Genomic DNA, 14715 nt, shown 5'->3' on the forward strand with positions numbered 1-14715 from the left:
AGAGTATATTACGGTAGCAAAATCAGATGAAATTAACAAAGTTATTGATGAGAAATTTTTTGTATCATTTTGTTGAATGAATTTCGTTATAGGCCTGTTTCCAGCAACCCCTTTAACTCTGCCCTTCAAAATGGTCATTTCTATCCCCCCAGTCCCGCCTGCCCACATTTGTGTATTGATCGGTAAACCCCTTCCTGAATGTTATTCTGATTCTTCTGTATGGTTGTCTTGACGCTGACTCGATGATGAAGGAGCCAATCTCTTGTCATGCTGTGTTCAGGCAAGCAAGCAGGGGGAGCAAACAAGCATGGCCAAGGTTTACCGCTCTGTTCATTATCTGCTCCAATGAATGCTCTTCCAACCGGTTTCTGAGACTGCATGTCAAGAGCCAGTAGTCTGTTTAATGCTGGAATTTAGTGGATGGTTCCCCCTCGTTGGACACCTTAGGCAAAGATTTCTTAATTTATTTTGGAAGAAAAACATTACTAAAGTTGATTTTCCTTTTATGATTGAATTGTTTCATTGAAATCAAAAAAAAAAAATCACCATACCGTGTGCCAGACTTTCAAAGCCATAAAATAAAAAAAGCCATAAAGAGCCATAAAATGAATGAGAATGATAACACATAATGAAATATAACACAACATACATGTTAACATAACATCATGGGCGGATCCAGGATTTTCCAAAAGGTGGGGGGCACATTTTTCTGAGGAAAATTTTGACAAGCAAAAAAAAAACATAAATAAAAGGTCTTCACTTTGAAAAGAGGGGGCACACCTGTTTTTTGATGCCATTTTTACATTAAGGATTTTAATTTTGCTTCTCAAAAGGCGGGGCACAGGCCGGCTGTGCCCCCTCCCTGGATCCGCCAGGGAGGGGGCTGGATCCACCTAGAGTGTATAATATCAATAACATATAACGTAAGCCTAGAATAAAAAAAAAGATTACCAATATATTGGTATGAAATATACTGGGGATATAACAATCTATCCTAATTAAAGTTCTACATATTTGTTTTCTTCAAATTTTCATGTACATGCAGTACAGTTGTATAACTTTGTTCGGGCTTTTAATGATGCATCTTAAACATCTTGGATTAGGGAAATGTAATAGCCCTTTTTGAAAATAAAATATGCATTAAAATGGATACAACCACTCTATTGTAAATGATAGTATAATAATAAGTATGAAGGAAAAAAAATCTTTTATTTTACATGTGCTTTTAATGTATGTTGAATGAAGTAAACATTTATTTTTTAATAGAGGGTACAAAAAAGCAAATCCCTTTTTAAAAGAAAAGATGTTAATTTTTCGACAAAAGGGTTTTCATAAAAAAAATTAAAAAGTGTTGCTAAAAACTTCTATGTGAAAGTGTGATAGGGAGATTTGATGAATGAAGATTTTTGTTGTATGATTAGCATTTTTCCTGAGGAAAAATTTGACAAACACACAAAAAAGGGTTAAACCAAAAATTAAGGGGATTTTGTCCACGAAAAAATCAAAAGGGGGACACACTTCTGTTTTAACCGCATTTTCGCATTCCAAATTTTAATTGTGCCTCTCAAAGGGGGGGGGGGCACGGGCCGGCTGTGCCTCCCCCCTGGATCCGCCAGTGATTATAGTAATCATCTGTTTTACCTCTCCTTGCCCCTTTTACATCATATACTTCTTCATTATTTTTTTTTTCACAGAACAAGCAGAACCCAGAGCATTGTTCCGTACGTGTCTTGGTTCATCAGAGTCTTGCTGGAGCTATCATCGGCAAGGAAGGATGCAAGATTAAGGAGATGAGGGAGGTACATATCAGATCATTTGTTCATGCATGCCCATTCTGTTGCTTAGACTTCCTGAAGAGATGTCTCTGTTGAGTCCTTCATAAACTTTCTGAAAATCTTTCTATTAACTTCTTGATTCTTTTTGCACCTAGAGCACTCTACAGAGTTGATTTTGCACTTTACAAGCCACATGTAATTATCAGGGAAAAAAATTACACAGGTGCTGGAGGCACTTTATCCTCCAAAATGCACAAAGAGACCTGGGGAAAAAATAAAGAGCTTTGGAAATCCCTATTCATTCCAGCTTATCCAGTGTTTCATATTTAGATAGCAAGTTGTCAAAAGTAGCCACCTAAAATAAAACTATAATTTTTTGCCTGATATCATTACTCTACTATGATTCTTAAAGGGAAAGTAGACCATAAAACTAAGTTGGGATTATCAAAGGCAGACAAATTTAAGCATTAAAAGAGGGTCTATGAAAATCTATTGAAGAATTTCGAAAATATGAATTTTGGATGGTTAATTTTGTCACACAACATGCCAGCAGCCCCCTCAGATTACATGTCATGCAAATTCTACAAATTGTTATTCTTTGATCATTTAATGAGCATCTAAGAGAGATGATGGGCAGATGGTGTTTATGGATGATTAGGTTCAATGGGATAAAACAAAATATTCAAAGAAAATCAAAATTGTGGTCTTTATGAACAGGTGGTCCCCTCTGCAAATTGGTTTAACACAGTGTCTGTTGTGCAATTCCATGACAAAAGGAGTCAACTTTGTATTGTTTTTCTTCAAAATTTGAGATTATTTTCTGTATACCGGTACCCTACATGATACTGAAAGATTCGGAGTCACATAGCTCCCAATTTCTGAAATAGATGTTTCGAAAGTAAGTAATTCTATATTTCCACATACGGCAGTGACGCATTGTCCTCAATTTACAAAGAAACTCTATCCACACAGTTGCTTTCATTTTTATATGGGATGGCAGTATAATGGCCAAGGTTTAATGTTTCCTTGAGATGGTTAGTGCTGAATTGGAATGGTTTCTTTAACCAGATTCTTGGATCATATTCAGAATAATGTACTGCTTCGCACGATTCTTGGATCATGTTCAGATTCTTGGACCATATTCAGAATAATGTACTGCTTCATCACGATAGCATTTGTATGGAGATATAACCAGTACAAAGAATATCAGAACAGGCACATTAAAGCATTAGGTTTAACATATACCATTTGGGCATAATGCATTTCTATTGTATGGGGGGGGTTGAACAATCTCAACTATCATTTCATCAAACCCTCCCCCCCCACTTAAATAGTGTGATGTCTTGTATTTTTTTATGACAATGAAGCAAAATTAAGATTGTGATCATGAGGACTTACAATAATATGGTAGTAACTTTGGCACTAGAGTCATTGGCTCATATTCTGAAGCCCCGTTTAACTCGGGCCATGGCCTATCTCTGTGTTCAAATTATGGGAAGCCAAGCGTTTCAAAATTTTATTTACATTATATTTATCCTATCTTTATTTGGCTCTTTCCTCATTTGTTATGATGAAGAAAACTACATATATACCCTAGTAATTACTCCCAGTCAGGTATTAATGATTTTAGTCTCGAATGAGTTGACAAGTTGAATCTTGTACTGTTATAGATCTATACCTATCACAATTGGCTATACATAGTTAAATCACAACTTTAGACTAAAGTTTAAATTAAACCAGAGTTAAGAATCAGGACCACAGTCGTGGAGACCTCGATATTGGTTGACTGCTGAGCCCTGCTACCATGGTAGTTACCATAATGCGCATGAATTGTTATTTCCGGAATATGCTTTGGGGTTTTTCTCGCAGTGTTACGCATGAAATGGCATGAAGATAATTCTATTTCATCTTTCAGCAAATTGGAGCGCACATCAAGGTTTACTCTCGCGTGTGTCCCAATTCGACCGACAGAGTTGTCCAGGTTGGAGGCACACCAGATAAGGTCATTGGTGCTTTGAGGGAGCTCCAGAAGCTCATCAGCTCTGTAAGTCAAATCACAAGCCTCTTAACCATTGTTAGAAATAGTTTTCGACTAAAATAGATAAAGGGTTTCAATGCATGTGTAAAAGATAGAATTTGATTTCTATGTGTTTGTGTCTAAAGTAAAGTGCACTGAGCTAAGCCGATTCGGTATATCATGTTTAACATTGTAAGAAGTACACCGAATAAGTATTTGAAGGGGTTTATCCCTAGTGTTGACATGATAGGAGAGATAATGTTACTGTGATCTTTAATGTAAAATAACCATTTAATAGACTAATTTCAAACTTAAGCAAGGCTGAGATTTTGGGGACAGTTGTGTAAATCACACAAAAAATAATCACTGCTGCTACTTGTATTAATATAAATTATAAACGATCATTTAAGAACCAAATTTAATCTGATTTTTAATTGAAATTCTGTAAGGATAAAGTCAATACAGGATCCGTAATGTTTTGATGCTTAGCTGGCCCTGTTTTCTCCGCTTCTTTTCCTGTAACAATCTAATTTTTGCACACACAGACACACACACACAAATGGATTGAGAGAACCATTGTAAAATTCCCCTATGCAGCAAAGCCATGAATGTCAAGTTTTGTTTGGTTCTTTTGATATGTCGGTCTTCAACTCATTTGTTTAGAAAAAAAAAACTCTTATGGGTCTTGTATGTATTTTCTCTTTGCTTTCACAGACTCCAATCAAGGGCCCAGACCAGCCCTATGACCCCTATTGCTTTGAGCCTTTCCTTGCCCTTGACTATGGGGGCTACACCGGCTCAGATAATAAGAAGATGGGAGCAGGAGGAGGAGGGGGTATGGGGCGCAATATGGGCTATAGAGGAGGCCGGTATGGAGGAGGGGGACGTGGTATGGGATTTGACTACTTAGGCGGGGGAGGAGGTGGAGCGTATGGAGGACGAGGGATGTTCGGCCATCCACCGTTGGGTGGTTTAGGGGGAGGAAGGAGAGGAGGAAGGGGCGGAGGAGGCCCAGGAGGAGGAGGAGGAGGCCCGGGAGGAGCACCAAGCAGCGGAGGAGGGAGAATGCCAGAACCGCTGTAAGTTTATGCGATTGGAACCATCCTTTAAGTTCATCTGTGTTTTATATTTTTCCTATCCTTATCGAAGTTGTATAAAAAAAAATCTTTTCTAGGGCCCCATAGCCCCATGGCAATTACGGTAACTTTTGACATCCTATGACAATTACCATGGTATCAATGCTCAGCAGCCAATCAGAATCAAGGATTCCATGGAACTTACCAATGGATGGCACAGATACTATGATAGCTACCTTTATGCAATGCGGCCTGGCCTTTTCAGAACATAGAACTAATATAAAAATATAAAGTCCAAATCCCCTCTCTTTTTTGCCTGAAGAATATTTTCACTATTTCATCATTATTTTATATTATGAAAAGTAGATTTCATATTTTTTTCAATTATTTACTCTTTTAAAATATAGTGATTTTCCATTCAAATTGTTAACATTTAGGGTGACCTGCTATATTGAAAGATAGAAATGTGATGAACCTTCTTATCCTTTTGGCGCTCTTACATAAAACTAGCATTAAAATGTTCTAAGGTGTACTCATAGAACTCATTATTTAATCACCCCCCCAAGAAAAAAAAAGAAAAAAGAAAAATGTGTTCTAATATTTGACATAAAGAAGATCTTATTTCTTTTAATTATTTTGAATATTGATTATTAAAAAAAAATTAACTGATTGTATTTCTTTTGCTTTCACCTTCTCTTCTATTTATTCAGTGCACTGGGATTAGGCAATGTAAGTATTAATGCATTTGTTTATTTGTTGAAATAATGTTCATAATTTGTTTGGTAATTTTGTTCCAGTTATTAATGACAAACAAAAGACAATTTTCCTTTTAATTACAATCTGTTGGCAAGTTGCATAAAGACTTGCAATCAAACACAACCGTAAAAATCAAACGCAACTTGGTGTTCATCCAATCAGAAGCATGCGTTTCTGAATTGCATTTAATTTCTTCTAGTTGCATTCAAAAGTGACTCTTTCTGCATTGGATCACCATAAGTATCTGATGGGCCGTATGCTATCCATATGCCGCCATGGTTGCTTATAGTCAATATCTGCCATCTTTGATATAAAACAAGTTTAAAAGAGAGCGAGAAATCTGCCATTTGGAGAGTTGGTTGTGATCCCTGGATACAATTTCCATCACTTTCAGATAATACAAGAAGATCCCTAGATATGCATAATTTCCATATTGACATTTACATTTTCACCAAGTCAATATTCTAATACCCTCCATACAATCTTGCCCAGGCCAAGGGGAGCCAGGAGATAATAAGCTTCCCCTAGGCACTGTGGAGATTAAAGGCATATTTTTGAAGATTTGACAGCTTTATTATCATGCACATGCAGATTACTTTTCTTTTTAGAAATGTGCACTTTAATTCAAGAGAGATATAAAAGAGCTCAGTTTTATAAGGACTAGTTTTTATCCTGTATTTCTGATGAGCATTCAACAAAGACCAATTTGATAATCGATAGCAGTGTACTTGTGTAATCATAATCTACCCAAATGCAATTTTTTTTTAAATTTGTTGAGACTTATGCAGTAAAATCAAACAAAATCCTCAGCTCTTCACAACAGTTTCAAATGGTGAATACTTATAGTTATACTTGCAAAAGTGCATTCTAAACATGTTTATAAATCTTGAAAAACATTTTCACCCAGATTTTTGTTTGATTTGTATTATTGCATGTGTTTACTGATCAACGTGAAAAAACAAAATACACCACTCTTGCACAATCGACCAAGAATCATTTGTTCAGATTGCTTTTGTTGACATGAGTAGCATTTTCACTTGTTTAAACTTTCTCCTGATATTTTCTCTTTACTTCTACATAAAGCCTGGTGCACATTACACTATCAAATACGATGTAATTCTTTGAAAAAAATTACATTTTACATTAAATATGAAAGTTCAATCAGAGCATTCCTGGAGCTGTTGCTATAAGTAAAATAATGATTATTAAATTCAGAGTGCTTTGCTGCAAGCTTAGTGGTCAGATTCATATCCTAATCGGTTTCAAAAGTTCAGAGCTGATGATGTTGTCATTACCATTTGGAATTAAATTTTTTTTCTATTTCTTACAGCGAGCCTCGAAAGAGACTCAAATTTTTTAGTTCAGTATTCATACCACTATATGGAACTTCATTTTGAATGTTCAAATTTATTCATGAAGGTTGGATTGTTCAAAATATCAAATGATCTTGTCGCAAAGGATCATGTAGTTTGCGCCGGGCTTTAGCATTTTCTAACTCTCTTTCTATCATCCATCTATATATATTGATGGGTGAGTTGCTCCGTGGGCATATGAAATGAGGATGGCAACATACCTTTGAAGACTGTTTATCCGTGAATACTTTAAGAAGATTGACATCTCGGCCCATAGGTTATTTATACAAGCACTCCAGCTCCTCTCGTCTCAATTGGCTCAGGCAAAGTCAAGATGGCTAGACTCTACCTATTGCGTTATCACAGCTGTTGAGTGGTAGCGAGATACCTCTATCAATTATTCTTTCCCTTTATCATTATTTTCTCACTGTATTCCTGTGCTTTAATATATAGGGAGGAGTTATGACAGTGGTGCTCAAAAGTTAGTGACCCCCCCCTCCCCAGAAAATGGACATATTTAAATTCTTTAAGTTCTACCATATTTTAGATATTTGATTGTGAAGTCAGGTGATAGGGTATTACATTCAATAACGTTTGTTTCTCTGGCCTCGCTGAGCATTGGTAAGTGAGTCTACATTCTACACTCAGCATGAAGGAGTGCTTTTTTTTTGGGGGGGGGAGGGGTTCACTAACATTTAAGCACAACTGTTATAGTAAAGGTCTAAGATAAGATAGAGTACCATTTTAATTTTAAACTATTTCAGACATAATCCCTTATTATGATTTGATTTTGTGTTGATACCAGAATGTTTTTTTTTCTCTCTTGTTTCTTTTAGAGTGGGAGAACCAGTCTTGAATCATTGGATAGTAAGTAGAAAAAGAAGAGAAAATGTATTACTTTGTCTTATTTCTTTCAAATCCTTTTTGTTCGGAGGAAAATCATTCTCTGCTGAATAGAAATGAATATTATATTCTAAATCTTGGTCAGTACTTATTATCGCCTAATTACATATGTCAAATGTACGCAATAACAGGAAAATAGATTTGTTAAAGTTTTATAGATATATATAAATATAATTCATAATAGTCTATGAGAGTGTTGCAAGAAAATGTTTGCAATCAAACGCAAATATTCTATTTCAATTTTACAATGAATATATCAATTTCAGCTGTAACAAATCAGATTACACTCCTTGGTTCAAGAAGAAGATTAGCAATCAATTGCAAATTTACAATTAATTACAAGATGTATGATTGATTTAGGGACAGAAAATAGGCTTGCAATCGATCGCAACTTTCTTGCAACACCCCATACATGTACAGTGTAGGAATAATTTCGAGGCCAATCACAGTTGCATTTAATGTAAATATAAGTGTTTAAATAGATTGATGTGAAATAACCATGAAGATGGAAATATTTCATAGATGATTATGGACATATTCTACTTTGTCCCCAAACCAACTCTAATATTGCCTTGTAAATTGCAGAGACGACTTTGAAAAGGAGACTGCATTACAATAGACTGAATGTTATAGAGTCAGTGTTAATTATCTTGTGTTTTCTTTACTTGTTTTATAGGTACTGAGAAGACCACTCAGGTTACCATTCCTAAGGATGTAAGTTCTTTAATTTCTTTGACTTTTTATTTGATAAATGTTGCAGTTGTAGTAGTATTAGTAGTGGTGATGATGGTGGTGGTGGTGATACTACTACTGCCGCTGCTGCTGTACTACTGCTACTACTATAACTACGAGTACTACTACTACGATTTCTACTACCAACTACAACTACCTTTATTTATAATGATGATAATGATACACAGATGTAGTGTAGCACATATTACATTATAATATATTGTCTTTTTGCCCTTCCAAAGGATATGGATATTTTACACTGGCTTAAGCCTATAATTCTTGTACAGCAAACATGCATTTCAAAGAATTGATTCCTGCCAGCAACCTCATCATCTAGAATGCATGCATCTGCTCAAAGTATTTTGTTATATGATATAATCCAATGTGTTTGAGAGGGGATCAACCCCTAGCCCTAACGTTCATTTCCTTCGGAAATAATTATTTTAACCATATTGTGTTGCACCCAAATCCGATGAGAGTAATGAGGACCTGGCAGCTTTTATTCCTTGAAATGCAGAGATAATAGCAGTTTCTCTGTAAAATGTAATGCTACATGATTGAAGAGAGTCAGTCTAGGGAATAGGTAACTGGTATTTGGTGCGTGAGCAAGTATATTTGCCATTATAATTTTTGGCATTCATTGCTTTCTCTTGTCGCTGTTGTCCAGTGTGCTGGAGCCATCATCGGCGCTCGAGGCTGCAGAATTCGCCAGATCCGAACCCAGAGCCGAGCAACGATAAAGATCGAAGACTCCAAGCCCGATTCCAATGAACGCATCATTACCATCACTGGGACAGAAGAACAGATTAGCTATGCTCAGTACTTGCTTCAAGAAAGGTTTGTCCATTTTTTATTTTTTTGCTGCTTAGATATCCTCAGTTTTCAATTCCTTGATGATCTGTGGTCTTACAAGCTTTGTTAAGTTACCTGGGGGTTGTTTCACATCGGTTCCAGTGTGACTTTGAGTTGCTCTTAAATTTTCAGTCGCGTACGGTATGTAACGCATCAGCACATTGTTCAGATCATGCACGCAGGACACACGCTTTCGCGTATCCGTCAGTGGTATTACAGGTTAGATAACATGTGCAATTTGGCATTTAAGCATGGCTCTGATGGAGTGTTGCAAGAAATTTGCTATCGATTTCAAGTCAATTTTAGCTCTTTAATTCAATCATAAGTCTTGCAATGAATTGCAAATTTGCGATTGATCGCTGGTCGACTTCATGCATCAACAAGTATAAAATGATTTGATTTAGTTAAAATTGATCTATTACTTGTTAACTTGCAACTGAACTTTGCAACTGATTGCAAATACTTTCTTGCAACACCCCCTAAGTCACACTGTAACTTCTTGTGAAACCCCTCCCTGTACATGTATGAATTACATATGCATATGGACTAGTGAAGACAAGTGGATGTTCTACAGCCAAGGAGACTGCTTCTGGCCCTATGGAAGACTAGTGATTTTGTTGTTGTGAAATGTCAAAGAACTAACAAAAAATCACTGTCGGCCACTGGGGACAGGGGTGCATCATCAGGATTATCCTTCGGAGTGAGAAACCACCGCATCAAACCTTGTATCAAAAGATTTGTTGTGTACTTCCCTGATTTTTTCTGAAGTGCATGTTTATTCAGAATCTATCTGTTACCTACATGTATACATGTAGCCTGTCATTGTAAACAACATTTGACTATTGGCTATTCATATTTGATGAAACTACATGTACATGTATAATGACAATTACATCGAAAGATTTTGTGTGAAAATTTTATTATTTCTGATTATTTACTGCCCTATCTGGTGATATGTATTTCTTAATAAAAGCCCTTTAAAAGGGAAGTTCACCTTGACAAAAAGTTTATTGTAAAAATAGCAGAAAAAATAATAAAAATATTGCCGAAGATCTGAGAAAAATCCATCAAAGAATAAAAAAGTTATTAGAATTTCAATTATTTGATTTGTGACCTCATATGCGAGCAGCTTTCCTTCATATCAAATGGTAAAAAATCAATTAAAAATAAATTGAAATGCTTTTTACTGTACCTTCAGTATATCACGAGGCAAATAATATTACACCCATTCCTAAAACGAAACAAAAACAAGTAATTACAAACCATTAAACAATTGAAATTTAGGCATTTTATATTACATAACATATGGAGCAGCTGCTCATTTATGATGTCACAAATGCAAAACTTAAAGTTCTAATAACTTTCTAAATTTTTGATGGATTGTCCTCAAACATTCACCATCAATATTTTTTATTATTTTTTCTGCTATTTCTACAAAACACTTTTCTTCAGGGTGAACTTCTTCTTTATGGTTTTATCTGTTGTATATTTAGGCTAAATATATGACAGTTATATCTTTAAACTCTCATATTATTCCATGGTTTATTAGTGGTTTCAAATACCATGAAAAATTGATATGCAGAAAAGTTGGGGACCCCATATTACTTTGGCCCAACTTTCTAATGTAGATGCTTTTAATTTTAAACATTTTAATCAGATTCTAGGTTACATATTCCCCACACAAATTTGATGATTTCATTTTTAATGACAATAAAGTTCCTTTATCAAAACTTAAAAGGGGCCCCATTTACATGTATAGTAAATGTGTTCCCTGCTGGCCTTGTAATATTATTATTCCAAAACAAGTCTCTAAGTAAGAAAAAACATGTTAAGAAGTCTTCATGAAATTAAACAAATTCATTATATCTTCAATAATATGAGCATAAATATTTTTAAAAATCACCTGCATTGCAGAGCGAGACTATAGGTGCTGCTTTTCCGACAGCGACGGTGGCGGCGTCAACATGGAAATCTTAACCAAGGTTAAGTTTTTGAAATGTCATCATAATTTAGAAGTTTTCAAAGTTAGCACTGCTGCCATATCGAATCGCTTAATGCAGGCGAGACTGCCAGAGGCATTCCACTTGTTAGTGTTTTATACTACATTTATGACTGTTCTTATTCACCCCATCGATGGGTTGAATATAGGTATTTTGAAAAATTGTTCTATTAATATTACCTACTAATATCTTTTACTTTGTATTATTACTACCGGTAAGTATTATACCAATCCTGAAAGGGTATTTTCTTTCAAATAATGCATGACTGCAATGAATGAATCAACGTTTCATTAACATTTTGCATCCGACAAGTTATCTGATTTGTCAACTTTCTTTGATTCTGATTGGCTGAGAAGCATGGTTACTATGGAAACCCTCACATAAAATGGGATTTGTCAGATGAAATGTCCGATCTGTCCTTTCATGAATACTCCCCAGATAAAAATGAAGTCATAATTCTATGCGAGGTGCAGTAAAATCTATTGCAAAACACATTTTCAATAATTAACTTGAGAATTGATTAATGAACACCTTTTAGTGTCAACTCGTAAGTTAATTTAATTGCAGTGACGTTGATTGTGACTCAAGTAGGATTATTGGCATCTGGATTCATTCATTCATTGCGGCCATGCTGTACTTTGACCTAAATCAAATTTCACATCACAGCAAAGAATACCTCCTCCAAGCTTTAACATATGATATACCTCATAAAAATTGTATCAAAATTACTTGGGAGGAGTTACTCTTTTAGGCCATTTATAATAATTTTGTGTTCATGAATTTTTTTTCTTATTAAGTGGATCATGTTTGAGGTCTTAAGTTTTTTCTGACTCACTCGGTATGATATATAAAATTAGCATCGCCTTATGATCAAATCACCGAATCTTACATCTTTGTGAGTTTTGTGAAAAATATAGTGGAATTTTTTTTCCTTTTTGTCTTTGTATACAGTGTAAGGAATTTCTCTGGAACCAAATATTAGTGGACTTTGAGAGATGTCTTCTAACTTCGCCGTTATCAACAACACAGCTTCATACATCTTGATAACCAGGCACCATACATGGCTTCATCCGTTTTGCTGAAATAAGGCTACGTGCATTCTTAAAATCTTTCTTCATAAGAATTCAATGTTCATTTATAAATACAGCTCACTTAGTGGTAAATGAAATAAATTTAATCAATTTGGATTTGAATTTTTTAAAATATAAATTATACTTGACATTTTCTACTGATAGTATGTCACATGACAAAAGGAATTATTTTATAGAATCCACCATTACCTTGGTGCAGAGACTTTGTTCATTAACAATTTTATTGTGAATTGTATTGTTTTGCTTGTTTAGGGTTGGGAAGTGGGTCTCCGCTCAAAGACAGAGATTCTGAGAAAAGCGATATTTTGATAGTTTTCTACCACAGCAAGAAAATGTATGGGAATATGGTGAAGTACTATGTTTTTTGCTTTTTTAATAACCCCTGGTATTGGCTATAGGCAGTTAAATTGAGATAAGGATTCTCTAGGTGTTACGGATGGTTTCAGTATCATTCTTTCAGAAGGGCGGAAAAGTTAGCTACGTCATCTTAATTGCCAATGTTCAATGTGAGATTAGAAATCTGAAGGAATAGAAAAACCTGTTAAACCATTGCAAGTTTGAAAAAATTAATTTCATTTTAATGTATATATACACACACACACACTCTTGGAACAATAAGTGACAATAATCTTCTAAAGTTCCATTGCTAAAAGCTTCTACTCTTCTAAACATAAAAAAATAACTTCTCCATGACAAATATGCGATTGAAATATTTTACAAGGATTTTTTATTGGTTTAACATGTATACTGTAGATATTTATTAAAAATGAACAAATAATACAAATGCTTTGCTTCTACAGTATACTTCTATGTAAAAAGTTACAAGAATGCTTCTTTCCCAAAGATCTGCATTGTTGTCTCTTAAAAAAATAATGGGCAAGGGCAGCAGTCCCACCCCCCCCCCCCAGCACCACATATGTTTTAATTTATGCTTTTATCACTTACATTTTTAGCTATGGTAATAACTCAAATTGAACTTGCCATATTTTTAGCATGTAAGATGTTAATATTTTGTGCTGTACATACATAGCTTAAAATTCCTTTAAAAATATAATAGATTGACAATAAATGTTTGCATCGAATGCTGTTGAATCATTGGACTAACAGAACTATAATCATGTTAAATTAATTTTACATAGAGGATCGAAGGTGAAATGCAAATAAATTGATGTATTAAGGAAAAACTATTAACAGTGGAGATTAATAGAAAGTAAAATCATACATTACCTTATGAATGAAACTGGTTACCATACTGTTCACAGAATAAAACAGTGCACCGAATTGATTGATTTATTTAGGAAATATAGATATCTGCATCTGTTGGGTTTGTTAAAAAAAAATTATTTTAATAAAAATTTAAATCATCTTTTAACACCTCTTTAGTGTGTAATATTTACAAATGAAGCACAAATTGAATTGACAGCTCACTGGCGTACAGATTATTGTAAGAAAATTATAATGTGATACAAAATTGTTATTACTCGAAATTATGAACAAAGATTATTGTAATTTTAATGTTTTTTATGCCTAGATAGAGAATACTAAGTGGGATATGTCTTCCAATTTGCAAGGCATTTTAAGAGATTAAATATTTGATTAACTCTTTGCCCGCCACATCAATTTTGGGGTGCCGTATGCATTGTGTGCGAACTATGACTTGAGTCATCGTTGGCAGTCCGCTGTATGTGCCGCGAGTTGTCCGTGGCGGGCAAAAAGTTAATTGAAATATGGCATTTTGATGTTTTAGATATTTTTTATGTCAAAGAAAATGTCAAATTGTTTCTACGATTTGGAATCCATATTTGAATTGAAAAAGGTTAAATGTATAAAATTAGCAAGTATTTCCAATGAATATGTGCCAGCTGATAATCTGTAATAAATTTTTTACCATCTTTGTATCATGTATATTATTCATGTTGGAACTCCTTTTTTTGTCTGTGTTGTAGGAGTGATCGAAGGTTACATGAATGAATGTTGATGATGGTGGCGATGATGATGGTAATGAGGATGATGATGATGGGGGTGATGATGTTGTGTTTATGATGACGGCGAGGATAATAATGATTGTCGGGGATAAAGGTGATCAGGATGAGGAAAGTGAAGATGATCAGGTCATCAGGACGATGATGATGACAGTGATGATGAAAGTGAAGATGATGAA

At 34.8% G+C, this 14715-nt stretch overlaps 1 protein-coding gene across 6 annotated transcripts in view; it reads left to right on the forward strand.

Moving 5' to 3' along the window:
- The window catches only part of LOC121415990 (heterogeneous nuclear ribonucleoprotein K-like), an 80063-nt gene extending 65604 nt beyond the window's left edge, over positions 1–14459 (forward strand). For all 6 annotated transcript variants that reach the window (XM_041609409.1, XM_041609411.1, XM_041609410.1 and 3 more), the window contains 8 exons: positions 1695–1799; positions 3691–3819; positions 4507–4871; positions 5579–5597; positions 7813–7843; positions 8556–8593; positions 9279–9448; positions 12415–14459. In XM_041609409.1, coding sequence (XP_041465343.1) covers positions 1695–1799; positions 3691–3819; positions 4507–4871; positions 5579–5597; positions 7813–7843; positions 8556–8593; positions 9279–9448; positions 12415–12445 — 888 coding nt within the window. In that variant the 3' untranslated portion in view covers positions 12446–14459. The remainder of the gene's footprint in view (positions 1–1694; positions 1800–3690; positions 3820–4506; positions 4872–5578; positions 5598–7812; positions 7844–8555; positions 8594–9278; positions 9449–12414) is intronic.
- The last annotated feature ends 256 nt before the right edge of the window (positions 14460–14715 follow it).

Source organism: Lytechinus variegatus, chromosome 5, assembly GCF_018143015.1.
Source record: "Lytechinus variegatus isolate NC3 chromosome 5, Lvar_3.0, whole genome shotgun sequence".
Taxonomy (NCBI): Eukaryota; Metazoa; Echinodermata; class Echinoidea; order Temnopleuroida; family Toxopneustidae; genus Lytechinus; species Lytechinus variegatus.